The following is a 14,060-nucleotide window of genomic DNA, read 5'->3' as shown; positions in this document are numbered from 1 at the left end:
TCATCTCATTAATTCTCACAGTGACCCAGTGCTAGGCACTTTGAACGCCATTCTATAGAAAAAGAAACTAAAGTTAGAGAGATTAGGCAACTTGCCCAAAGTCATTTAGTAATAAGCAAATGGAAGTGTTGATATTTAAACCCAGCCAGCTGTGCGCCAAGGCACTTAGGCACACCACTATGGGGCATTTTATTGCTTATCTATCTACCCCTCCTCCCACATATGCACACACGGCTAGCGCAATGAATTGATCCTTCTGTTAGTAACTCAGGCCTAGCTGTTCGGCTTGTTCAATAGAGACCCCTCTGAGGCTGGTCCTCTGTGGGGCAGCAGTGTGCTGAGCTACCTTGTGCCCTGCTGTTGAAGAGTGAAAATTGTCCTGAGAGATAAGGCTTACACAGATAAAATGATTACAGAATGACATGGGTCATATAATGTAAGCACATGATATGATAGAGAAACTAGGCTGGTGTTAGATTGCTTGGAAGCTGATAAAACCCTGAAAGGAGCCCTTATCTTCGTTGCTCAGCATTATATCAACACCCAGGCAATGGAGACAGATCAATAGCACACACGCAAGTTCCTAAGTGAGTTTATATGGTGCCTACAATATAAACTGAAGATCATGTTGACAAATGGTCTCCATATAGCAGTAGCTAGAGTTTATTAAACATTTACATGCACCAGGCATTGTGCCAAACACCTTATGCATTCATTGCATTGAATTTTTACCAAAAACTGTGTGTGTGTATCTGTGTCCTGGGGATTGGAGTGGGAGGTGCTAGCTGGACAGGAGGTTATTACTATCCCTTTTTAGCAGATGATGAAATCTGAGTATCAGATTTCTAATAATTTATTCGAAATCATATGGCTAATATACGTTAAAATGGGATTTGAAACCAGGCCTTCCTGCCTGAAAATCTTAACACACTCAGCCACCTACATAGTATTAAACATAATAATGTGTTTAATCCTTGAAAGAGAGATTTCGCATCTATAGAGCTAATGTAGCACCTCTCTGTGATTGGCACATACTTTGAACTTAAGAAACTAAAGTACCAGGACAGTGCTTTCCAGTGGTGTTCTGGATGCTTTTGTGGGGTACTTACAATGTGTTTGTGCCCTCCAGTCCCCTTCCTTCAATCAGAGCAGCTCTGCGTTTCTCTACTTCTACATTTTGGCATTTGGCGTCCTGTTGCTTAAAATAGTTTGAAAACCAATGACATAGAAGATCAGATTTCCCCATTCCTTGACTGTACCAGACACCAGCATTAACTGTGACTTGCTACTTTAAATAATATGGAGTTACTTTATTTCTGAGCTATTGAGTGGAGACTGGCATTGTGTTTCAAAGGAGTAGCTGGGAACTTAGAGATTAAAAAGGCTGCCAGATGTGGTGGTGACTGTGGTGGTTCCAGGTATATGGGAAACACACGACTTGAAAGCTGTGTCTGGCAAAGTTAGTTTTGCTGTATTACCTACCCGGGACCTAGAGATTTATCTTTTTAGTTCTCTCAATTGGAATCCATGCTGTACATTCTTAGAGCAGTCCATCATGGTGTTCTAGCAGGTACTTGAAAACTAAAGGATAAACAGAGCCACTCCATGGAAGAAGACCAGAATGTTCAGTGCAGTCTTCTGGGGCCCCTGGAAACAATCTTGCTCTTGCAGGGTAGATAAGGGCAGGTCCCTTTGAGGGCACCTAAGTTCTTGGCATTGGCGTTTACTGCGTTCTCACAGCCATGTCTTAGGACCCCTGACGTGTCATTTCTTGAGCATACCACAAACTTCTATATGTTTCCTTTTCTCTGGCAGACAACTTTATACCCATCCACTAAGACCTGGCCATCTCCTGATGCCTCTGGGGAAGCCTTCCTTATCCAAGCAGAAACAATCATTCCTTTTATAACACTCCTATCCTGGAACTTGCCACAGTGCTTCTCACTGCTCCCTTTCTCGCTGTCCAGTCAGGGACTAGGTCGTCTACAGCACCAGGCAGCTAAGAAGATTTTAGCAACTGTCTTCGATGCTCAGTGTTAAAATAACTAATCACAGAATGGGAAGTATTTGGTTGGCCTGTCCTAGAACAGATAACAGATTCAGTGTTTGACTCTCAAAATAGTGATTTTAAAAACATTTTTAAAGTAGTAGACCCCACTGTCAACTTTTAAACAGAATGCAATCTTTTATGACGAATGCCATCTGTAAGACAGTTAAGAGTAGGAGAAAGAAATAAAATTGGACATGAGGATGTGGGAGGTGAGGCCATTCCTTGAATGGTCTCCCTTAACCCTCACCGAGGGCAGAAATTGCCACCTTCAAGGATCTCCAGAATTCTGGAAATGCTGCGTAAAAGCCATTTGTTTAAAAGGAGGCTTTCTGGAGCTTGTGGTTCTGAAGAAGTCCATTTAATCTTCCAGCCTTAACCAGGCAGGACACTGCCACTTCTGAACGCAGTTGCCTTCGACGAAAGGGCACTGCTGCTTACAAATACAAAATCGAAACAAACCTGTTTGCAAGTCACTCTTAGAGCCCTGGTTGGCACGCTGCTGTGAGTGCCTGATGAGAGGAACAGGTGGAGATCTATTTTAATTAGTGGCAAGCACTTAATGATTGAAAATAGACCCTGTTGGAAAATTCAACTGGCCCTCGCCCCTCACCTCAAAAATTGCCTGGACATTGTCAGGTACCAAGCCACCTGCTATGCCCTGCTCAAATACATCACTGCCACATCAACTGAGATGATGGTGACTATCATGTGTAGGCGGTTAGTGAAATGTCATTTGAGTCCTCTTCAGAGACAGGTGAGTTCCCAGGAGAAACTGAAACCCCTTTATCTTGCCAACCTTATGTATTTGATAAGAGTGTCACTGAAAGTGGGAAGATTGGTAGTTCAGGATGGAAAATGAGTCAGCAAACCAACTAATAATCTTAATCTTAACTGTTGGGCAATTTGATGGAGGCTGGTCTTAACCGTGGGCCAGCATCACTTCTTTTCCTCCTGTTTTCTTTTAGTAGAGGATTAGTACCCCTTTTCTTATCTATTTTTGAAAGGGATTGCTTTTAATTAGGAGGACCTTCAGTAGAGGGCTTACTGGAGAGTTTCCAGTAAGGTGGGAACAGAAGTTTGGTATAATTGCATGAAATGGCAACTATTTGTGGCTACCGGAAAAGCCTGCATCAATAAGCTTTAGTAGGTCTGGGTTCCTCTGGGAAGAACCTTTCAGGAGAAGAAGACGTATGTCACCTCTTGCCAGTGGATGTGTGTCTGCTACCTCCCACTCAAGTCTAAGAGCCATTCAGTCGGCCCAAGGGAATGGGCTGCAGTTACTGATAAAGATTAGAGCAACTTTGCTTTCTTTTTCACCACTTAATGGCTTATTTGCTTCTATCCTGGATTCGATACCAGGTCATCCTTAGCTTCCAGGAACCAGGACCATAAGAGATGTGGGTGTGGTGCAGTGAGACAGGCATGGGCTTTGGGGCCACATGAACTTGGGTTCAAACCCAGTAGTCATTGACTCCTGTATGACCTTAACCAAATGACTCAACTTGTGAACCATGATGTCACTTCCTCTGCCAACTCGGAGGCTGCTGATGACTTCTGGGTTTTATTTTATGTACTTGACGTTGCTGGCGAAGAATTCCTTATTTAAGGATTTATAACATTTCCATGAGCAGCCTCCTTGGTCATGGCAGTAGATAGCTTTGCTGGAGAGCCAAACCTGGCTCTGGATATTGGTTTTGTTATCTGCAAATCTGGGATTGTAATGCCCCGCATGATTGTTGAGGATTAATGAAATCATGTTTGTAAACAAAGTGACCACCGCTAAACAAATGTTCGTTTCTCTTCTGTTAAAAACATCTGCACGTTGAGCCTTAATCTACTAAATCTCTCTCACTTACCTCTGTCTTCCGTTGTTTTATGATCACGGTAATCCAGACATCAGTGAGGAAAAGTCCGAACTCTCTGACAGGGACAGAGAGATGAAGACTGTATTCTGGGCTTCATTTTTCAAAAAAATTACATAAAGTAGAAGATGAATTTGATCTTTTATATATACCTATGGTGAAACCTTGCTTCCTTTATTTAAGCAGTGGTGGTGACCACATTAGGAGGAATTGGAGATATTTAGGAAGGGTGATAAACTAATGTCATCTTCAGAATTTCTTGGGACGCAACATAAAACCCAGAGACCATCAATATTTTGACAATATAAAAATTACATATTTCTGTATGGCAAAAATACCACAAACAAAATTAAAAGACAAATGTCCAACTGGAAAAAAAAATAATTGCAAATATACGACCAACGAAACTATTTTATTTAATATACAAAGAGCCCTTTTAGGTTATTAAGAAAACAGTATTTTCTTAAAAGGCAAAGATGTGAGTAGAAAATTCACAGAACAAGGAATTAAAAAGATTAGTTAATAATTCAAAACGTCTAGCCTTATACAAAGGAAAAAACCCAAACTTTAAAATGAGATACCACTTCGACCTAGGAGGTTGACAAAGATTGATCACTACCTAACAAGAGACACTGGTGAGAGTGAATTCCACCTGCTGGTCTGTATGGAAATTAGTGAGAACTTTTAGGAAGATAATTTGGTGGCGAAATCTTCCAAATTAAAAAACACATCCTTACAACCAGAGATTTAAATTTAAACCCCTTTCTTGGAATGCTTCAGTGTAACAACCTTCCTTGTCTTAATAAATACATCTAAGGGCACCCAATAAACATCAATTGTGGTTACTTTCAGGGCATGAAGATGTTTGCTTTTAATTTTGTCCACTTCAGTACTGTTTGAACTTCTTCTTACCAGATATTTGTGTTTTGTTATTTTTAAAAAGTTAAAATTGTTTTCCAGATATAATAGCATGCTTAACAATAAGAGAAACCTTACCTCTGACCTTACGATCTCATTCCACAGTTGGCACGCAAACATTTTGTTTAACAATGAGGAAATGCAATCGGAGATGTTTTCTTAATACATTCTCTCAAATACCAGCTGTAGTCACTCAGCAGAATGGTCTCTGGACCTCTGACACTGGTTGTGTACTTGAGAAACAAACCTGCATTGGCATGGTTTCCTATCCCAGAGCCTCACTCCTCCCTGACCAGTGCGAGTGTCCCAGGTCCATATATGCCATCCTCCTTCATGCACCATCACGCACACATGCACTGTCTGCTCCAGGCTTCTGGAATGTCCCAGAAGGTTCACAGTGGAGACAAGACTTGGGCCTGGAGTAAGAGTAGGAGTGGGTAGAGATTAGAGGGGCTGAGAAGAACTGGAGGGGAACTGCACAATCAAACAAAGGAATAATGACAGCGATGCCAGTAATTGACGACTTACTGTGTACCCACGTATTCACATATAACATTTTCCGTATTTCATGAAAGCCTCATGATCCCCAGGAGAAGTCAGCATTGAGCTCCTGTTCTACAGGTGAGGTGACATGCTCAGCGAGGCCACACAGGTAGTGAAGCAGCTGTGCTGGAATTTAAAGCCTGCCCACCCCGTCTCTAAGGTCCAGCTCTTAGCGGCTGCTTTTTGGGGGCCCCTCACACATGGCATGGAGGTTGGCCCTAGGAGAGGGATCTGTTTACCATCCTAAGGAGTCACCTTAAGCTTTAGCTCCAGGAATCATGGTGCTGGGCCTGCCTCAGAGGTTGTGGGCTGTGGAAAGAATATCGTTTCTGGCTATGGTAGTCCACGTGTTTGTGGAGGGGGTGCCAGTGGGTGGGATGCAGCGTGATATCGGTTCCGGCAGAGGCTGAAAGGAGAGATGACATTCTCCCCTGGGAACAGAATTATCAGTAGTACTTAATTTGTGGATTCTCTTCATTCCATCAGAAAATACTACTGCAGAACCACCATTCTTGATGGAGCAGTGTCCCTCCAGTGAATTGAGCTGGACTGGGCTTGAATCGTGACCAACCAGGGGCAGCCTCAGCCGCCTCGACCCCCCGTGGTCGCCGATTCAGCGGATTGCATGTGCCCTGCGCTGCAGAGCGCTGATGCAGGCAGTTCATCTTTGATTTTCCTTTTTATCCCTCATGACAACCGCCACACAGCTTTTCCTTCTATCTGGCTGAGGTCCCACTACCCCGGGGGGCTCAGCACCGGAATGCCTGGAAAAGTCGCTCATGGCCACGAGATGGGCAGAGCTACCCTCTGTGGGGTTGAGGTTGCCCCAGCTGTCTAACAACTGTAGCTAGTGGGGCGGGGAGGGGGACCTTCAGATGCCAAGGAGGGAAGGGAAAATCCGTACCCCTGCGGAGGAATGCTGAAGCCACTGGAGCAGATTCCAATGGCTTTTCTTGGACAGGTCCCTTAATCTCCCCTGGCAATGTTGATTTTGCTTTTCAGTCCGATAGGCGGCCCTAACACTGGGCCTGGAAGGCTCAAGTGTGGGCATTGGGCAGTGTTTGCTGAGAGCCTGGATGGAAAGTTTCTTTTATTTATTGAGTGGGGCCTAAGTTCTTGGTACTGAGCTGGGTCCCTGGGGCATATTTTCTAGCTTTTCCCTCACAACAACTGCACAAGGTATGATGTTCCCATTTTAGAGATGTGGCATCTGAGCCTCACTGGCTCAGGAACTTGCCAAACCAAGAAGTGGCCAAGTTCTGACACAGGCGATGTGAGCTCAGAGCCAGTCTCTGTATATCGGACCACCAGACCACGGCTGCGTGGAGGCAAGTCCCCATGGAATCTCGGGTGGGTGATGTGTGCCCCAATTTGCCTCTCTAGATTGTATAGGCTGTGGGGAGTTCTCTCAGAGACCAGGCAGTCGTGGCTTTTCTCAGGGCTTTGAGAGTTAGAGCTGCCGAGGGGACCTGGGCACAGAATAAACCCTGGATGGTTCATTTGGTCAGCATTTCCCCGATCCTCTGATCCATTCCGCCTTACTTCAGCGGCAGTCTCCCATTGGGAAAAGGGCTGATGGTGACAAACATGCTAGTAAGTGAATCCCCCAGGAAATAACCCTGTGTCCTTTGAGAAGGTGTGCAGCCGGGCAGTAGAAGACTGATGGAGCCATTACTGATCGAGGAGACTGTGGAGGGGGCGAGCCCACTTCCTCCCCCAGCCCTGGCTGTGGCCTCTGCACTTCTTCAGCACTTTCATTCCTTGCCACACAATGGAGCATGTCCCTGCAGCCAGCTATATATTACTGTCTAGAACCTGGATGTTTTCTATCTGCCCCGCTTGTTTCCTGGAGGTGAGGGAACTTTATCTTCCTGGTGACACCTGAAGATCTTGACCCACTTGTGTCTGTGGAATTTCACTCTCCCCTCTCTGCTCCAGCTTTGTGGCTTGTCTGAGTGCAACGGCCGACTGGCCTGACACTCGTCTTACGTACTCTTGAGTCAACATTCTTTCACATTTCAATAAGCCTGGGATCGTTTTGAGGGGCACCTGCTTAGCTTATTAGCCAGGTCTCTTAATTTATAGCCATTTGGACCCCAGTTTGCTCCATCACGTGATGCTCTCATCTTGCCATAGGCCATTGCTATCACTATATGTGAACATTAAGAGTAAATTTTGTACAGAGATCACAATTTGGCAGAAGGCCCAGGGGCCCACAGGCCTGTAGCAGCGTGCTGGGTGTCCTGGGGGCATGAAGAACAAAACAGAGGCATAGACTCCTGGCTCAGAGCTTGATGGGCCCCATGAGCTTGATGGGGACTTGGCTGAAAGCCCCTGGGAAACAGTCAGCTCTATGAGGGGGTGGGTGCCCCACCATCACATGTGAAACTATCTCATTGTTGATGTGAATTCTAAAAGTAATATAAAAGTGCTTAGCGTTAAGAAAAATACTCAGACAATACTTAAATGTGTATGGAGAAATTAAGATCCACTGGTCACCCATCACCAGTAATTATGGTCTCATGTGTTTTAAAGACTCAGCGGGTTTTAAGAATTTAGTGTTTATGGCAAGAGTTTTAAGTGTTGCTCTCTGTGAAGCCGTTTGATTTTGTCTTTTCCAAACTAATAGTGGCCATTCCTATCTGCAGAACACGGAGAGTTCCTGGCTCTAGACCTTGGAGGGACTAATTTCCGCGTCCTTCGGGTGAGAGTAACGGACAATGGGCTCCAGAAGGTCGAGATGGAGAACCAGATCTACGCCATCCCCGAGGACCTCATGCGAGGCAGCGGCACCCAGGTCCGACCCTGCTCTCAGGGTGTCCACAGGGGCTCTGGGCCCCATGGGAGCAGATGCTGCTTCTCCCTTGTGGTCTGGAGGGAGGGAGACCCTGGCTGAGGCTTGGAGTTCCTGGCCTTTCTCTGCGTGGTGACCCCCCTCCATGCCTGGAGGCTGGGTGGGGAGGCCTCTTATCAGGAAAGGTGAGCAGGAAGGGCCAGAGAGCAGGAAGGATGTTGCGAGGCCCCGAGGTCTGGCTGTGCTACAGCAGGAGGTATTTCGGTTTAGCTTCTTTTGAGGGCTGCTTGCATGTGCTGGTAACTGAGGAAGGCTTGTAGTCAGGAGGCTGGGCCGCACTCCTGGACACCCGCTCGTTAGTGGTGCCGATGAGTGGCGAGTCAGCAGAATACACGATTGTGATTTGACACTGCCACCTGCCACTGTGGTCACTCTACAACCCCTTTTGACTCACAGTTGTTATTATAACATCGCATGAAAATGGAACCTGCCCTTTTGCCTTTGTAGTTATTTTTTCTCTTCTTGACTGTCTAAAACAGAAGAGGCTTTTGCACACAGGGACGGGAGCCTGTCGAGAAAATACCAAAATCCAGCTTTGAGGGGGTCTGTCCCACCTGGCACTGCAGCAAGCACTGTGCGCTTCCACTTTGGCCCCAAATCGTGCTTAGTCATTTCCATATCTTGGTGGCTTCTAGGGCCACGCTTTGCACTCAGAATCTACACAATCAAAGGAGTGGATAGAGAAGAAATGGGAAATCCAAGTAAGAATCTTCTCAGTAATAGAACAGTATGAGTGAGGGTGGACTTGCCATCGAGATAGTCTCCAGACATGTACTGAGCACCTGTTGTGCACTGGGCAGTGATCCTTGCTGGGAAGCAAAGTTCAGCCCCTTCCCCTCCAGGGCTTAAAACCCCACCCCGCCCAGGCCTCTGAAAGTAGTAATGTTCTATTGAAGGGGATGAGTAACCATCTGGAGAAGGAGCTGTTACTCAGTGACCTATTGTGTGTCAGGCTGAGCAAAAGCACTTTTATGAATTTCCTCATTTTATCCTCATAGGAGCCCTATGAGGCTGGGTACTCCTATTATCTCCATTTTATAGATATGGGATTGGGCATTGAAAGATTGAGCAACTTGGCCTTAGATCACAGGGAAGGGCCAGAGGCAAGACACAAAGCCAGATCCATGTGACCAGAGCCTGTGTCTGTACAACTCTGGGCAGTTCCACCCACTTTGTAGGCGGTGTGATGGGGTCCACATGAGTGGTGCCCCCTGGAATTAGGCACTGTGGTGGTTCTGGGTCTCTGCTACCTGCCCTTGCTTACAGAGTAAGAGGAGCTTCCCGAAGGGGTTGGTACCCCTGCAGATGTGAGATCCTGTGAGGTAGGCCCTTTGGAGGCTCTCCCTCTCAAGATTTTCCCCTGGAGATCCCTCCCGCAGAGAGGGACTCACTACCACTGCCCCAGAAGTATCTGGCCCGTTGGTGGTTGACAGCCACAGGTCCAACCATTATTCTCTGCCTTTGGATGTCCAGGGAAACTGGTATCTATCCCCTTTCACCTGCTGTCCAAGAACTTCCCTTGGGACTTTCTTTCTGCTCCTTCTCAGCTGCTCTCAGTCCATGGATAGGAGTCATTGAAGCCATTTCTGGATACTGGTACAGCTATAGGGATCACGCTCAGCTTGAGTACTGGCTATTCCCACTGTATGTTGTGCTCAGCATGTACTCAGTAAAAGAGTGAATGGAGGAGATGAAATCCGAGAAAGATGTGGTCACCTCTCAGGCCTCAGGGCTGAGAAAAGGTGGAGCCTTCTTACTCCTCGTGCGCCATTCTTCCCACCACATCGGGCCCTCCTGGGAAAGGAATTGTGGACGATGAGTAGAACACGTGGGGCAGATATTTTTAGACCCTTTATATGTCTTTGGGGGTGGCCCGAGGGTAAACCCATTTTCCTTGTTTTAATGCTAGGGTCGGAGAAGGGAGGCTGAATTCCTGGGACTGTGGGCATTTGAGCTCTACCGAGGTTGTCACTATTTCCAGTATATATAAATAAAATGTTTTCATCCATTTTTTTTTTTAAAGAAAGCATATAAAAAAAAGTTCCACCTGAGAAAAACTTGTGATATTAAAAATGTTTTGAATAAATGGGAAAAATTCTACATAAAAATTAAACATAAAGAAAACTAGAAGGAAACAGATGTTTATTTCACCCTCAGGAAGGGAAATAATATTATATCTAAAAGCAGCAGAAAACAACATGGTAAAAAGACTGGAAGGAAATTCACAGTGGTAGAATTACTGGTACTCTTTTCCCTGTATTTTAGGGATCAGTCTTTTAACTGGAGGAAAACAAATAGATTTTAAAGACAAAGCTTAGTTAAAACCAAAACAAAATCACCAAGCCACAAGCCATCAAAGGTTTTTGAAGATCTGTGAACCTGGGCAGTGCAGGTCCCTGGGGGAAACCTGCCTTCTAGTGCATGAACTTCCACTTGAAAACAGTGAATTACAAATTGTAATAGCAGTCACTTTAGATTTTTAAAGTGTATTAATGGGAAGGGAAGTGATCAGATTTTCAGGCCAATAAGGAAAAAAAAAAAAAAACCTTTCTAACTTCATAAAATGTGCCCTTTGAACCCTTTTATTATAGCAGGAAGGTGTTAGCTCTTTCTCCCAGCATCTTATCTTTAGATCATCAGCTAACAGAAAGATAGTATTCTAATTAAGGAAGCATATGGTGTCCTCTTCCCCACTTTTAAAGAGGCGTAGGTTCTTCTAACTCAGCACTGTCCAACAGAACTTTTTGCAATGGTCACATTGTTCTTTATCTGCCTCGCGCAATATGGTAGCCATAAGCCACCTGTAGCATCGAGCATTTGAAATGTGGCTAGTGTGACTGAGAAAGTGAACTTTTAATTTTTTGAAATTCTAATTAATTGAAATAGCCACAGATGGTTAGTGGCTACTATATTGGGCAGCACATTATTTAAAGCCTCTTGACTGCCTTCCATTTTTTCTCTGTCTCCCCTTGTTGGTAGCCCAGTTGGAAAGGGAGCAGTGATCAGGGGTGGGTAGGGGAAACCATTTGGCTTTTATCTTTTCTAAAGCTCCCCTTCCCCCTATCTCTGATGGTTGGCCTTATCTCTTTGCATAGCTTCTGTTATTCCTTTTTTGGATAAAGACTATTTGTATTAAAGATCATTTTGACTAGAGTACCAGGAAGAAGGGACTGGGAATATGTTTAACCATATCATAAATTTTGTCTCTGATCCAATTCTCAACAGAAGAACAGAATTTTCTCAACATCCGTCTAGAAACCCTATATACATATTAAAATACTTGATTGCTGCTCAGGGGAGTTGGCACTTGTGCCCAGGGGACCCTCTCTCTGAGTGAGAAGGCCTTGTCTTTGCCCAGCCTTTGCTCTTAAGATGTTTTTGGTTTAGAGAGTGAGTTTCAGCATCAGCTGAGGCGACTTTTGCACAGACAGAGGGACAGGACCTATGCAGAAAGTTCAGCTGGAGCTGGCTACCTTGTAAGTGGGGGTGGCCTTATCTTCCTGGATCCCTCCCACTGAAGGGATCTCAGACATCTGGGGAACCAGTGGACCTCTCAACCTGGCCAGCCACCCCCAACCTCTCAGTCCCTTTGTAAATGCAAATACTTTTTTTATGGTTTAGTGTGTCCTTCTCTAACCACTGCTTCAGACTTACCTGGAGGGCCCCACCCCCACAGTTCCTGATTCAGCAGGTTTAGGGTTGGGCCCTAGAATAGAATTTGCATTTTAATTCGATGGTGGTGATACTGCTGGTTCAGGACCGCACTTCTGGAACCCCTGGTTTAGTGGAATCTTCCTGGCTTCTGCCTGGAATGTTGTCTTCCTCCATTCCCCTGGCTTTTAGATTTTGCCATCCGATCAACCTGGCCCTTGAAATCTGCTCAGTCTCTTTGGCCTCTGCTTACTTTTTGTACCCGAACGCCTCTGGCCTCAGTCTCTAAACATCCGGAGGGATCAGCAACTTCTTTTTGAGGATGCTGAGTGGGCAAGAAGGAAGCCATAGGACTGTGGGCTTTGGGACTGATTGGAAGCCTGGGAGATTGTGAATATAGCTTTTTCATAGGCTTAGGACTTTTTCTGGGTGCTTAGGACTTTTTCTTAGCATGGCCATCGTTGTGAGGCTGCCCATCTACAAAATTCTGTGTATCCTTCAGTGCTCTTCATGGACTCACTGTGTGTTCCATTTTTAAGGTTAGAAAACAAAGATACCTTCTTTGAATCACCCCCAGGAAATTAGTTTTCTAGGATGGAAGACAAAATATAAAAGTTACTTATTTTAAATCCCTTCATAGAATGCCACCGGTGAATGTTCACCCACTCCCCCAAGCACGAGACAGGGATGCTAAAATACCTCTTGGCAGCGAGATGGGTTGCCCTTTCTGGTAAGACAGTCAGCTGCGCATCAATGTCAGGGAGGGTTCTGACAAGGCCATGAAAGAATGTTCTGTTCCCAGAGCGTGCTGACATTCTGATTAGCTCTGGCTACGACTTCCCCTGCCTCATGGGGTTAATTTGGCAGTGAAATGGATAAATGGTTTACGTAGAGGACAGTATTTAATAAGCACTAACTAGTGTTGTGCCCCTATATTTATTGACCCATTTAATACTTTTAGTAACTCTGAGGTCAGGTACAGTTATCATCTCCATTTTATAGACCGAGCAAATTAAGACTTCACAGGGGCTACATATCTTGTATGCATTCAGCTAGTTCTTTTCTGAGCCCAAAGTTCACGCTCTTAATCGCTATGCTATTCTGCCTCCCTGCTCATCTTCCTGTGTTGTGTGCCCTTAGCTGTTCGACCACATTGCTGAATGCCTGGCTAACTTCATGGATACGTTACAAATCAAAGATAAGAAGCTCCCCTTGGGCTTTACCTTTTCGTTCCCCTGCATCCAGACAAAACTAGATGAGGTAAGATGAATTCTTCAGATACTTCTGTTGCTTCATTTTCCGGGCTGGGAGGGTGAGGAAGAACCCTGAGCCACCTGCTGCTTTGGTGTTGGCAGAGGGCGGAGGCTCTGATGGTTGTGTGGACGAGGCTCGAATATTGAGAGTTCTGTCCTGGGTGAGCGTGTGTATGTAGATGTGGGGAGATGGTGAAGAGGTTTCCCTGCCCCTTAAAGGGCAATGTGTAACCCTAAGTACATTGCACATTATCTTCATCCCTATTAGGGAAACAGAAGGGAGAAATTAGTCAGGAACTCCTTTGATCTAAAGTGTCGTGATAAAGATCTTTGGAAGAAATATGCCTGGGGAGCTGTGATGAGGATACGAGAATCTTATTTTGGCACTTCTGTAGCCTGCCCTTTCCACTTCTTGGGGGCTACAGATCATGACAGAATCATTTATTTAATCTCCTTTCCGGGTCTTTGATGGGGTCCGGACTTCTCCTTCCTAAGCTAGTTAGGAAGCAATATACACATTCGAGCATGGCGTTAGTTTAGCCCCAAGGCAGAGGGCTCCATTAATGGTTGTTTGAGGAGCGTGAGGAATTAATTGTTCCATCCTTGGTTCTTTTCTAGAGCTTCCTGGTCTCGTGGACTAAGGGGTTCAAGTCCAGCGGTGTGGAAGGCAAAGATGTGGTTACTCTAATACGGAAGGCCATCCAGAGGAGAGGGGTGCGTAGGGGTGGCAGGATGGGGAGGCAGGAGCTGGGGTTCTAGAGGCTCTCTGGGGTCCACTCTGAAGTCTTCCCCAGTCTGTTCTCAAGTCAAATGAGGACCTTTTGTGGTTCTTAAGGCAAGGTTTTCTTTTCTTCTTCCTTGCTATGTTTACCCAATAATATATATTTTTATTTTTTCTGGTTTTATTGAGATATAATTGACATACAGCT

The 14,060-nt window shown here is 45.3% G+C and overlaps 1 protein-coding gene across 1 annotated transcript in view; it reads left to right on the top strand.

Annotated features, from left to right (window-relative positions):
* HK2 (hexokinase 2) overlaps window positions 1-14,060 on the top strand; it is a 53,082-nt gene that overhangs the window by 11,346 nt on the left and 27,676 nt on the right. The window contains exons 3-5 of the mRNA XM_023529495.1: window positions 8,022-8,170; window positions 13,019-13,138; window positions 13,750-13,845. Coding sequence (XP_023385263.1) covers window positions 8,022-8,170; window positions 13,019-13,138; window positions 13,750-13,845 — 365 coding nt within the window. The remainder of the gene's footprint in view (window positions 1-8,021; window positions 8,171-13,018; window positions 13,139-13,749; window positions 13,846-14,060) is intronic.

The sequence above is a fragment of the Pteropus vampyrus genome, unplaced genomic scaffold, assembly GCF_000151845.1.
Source record: "Pteropus vampyrus isolate Shadow unplaced genomic scaffold, Pvam_2.0 Scaffold37, whole genome shotgun sequence".
Lineage (NCBI taxonomy): Eukaryota > Metazoa > Chordata > Mammalia > Chiroptera > Pteropodidae > Pteropus > Pteropus vampyrus.
This window is presented reverse-complemented; position numbering and strand designations above follow the sequence as displayed.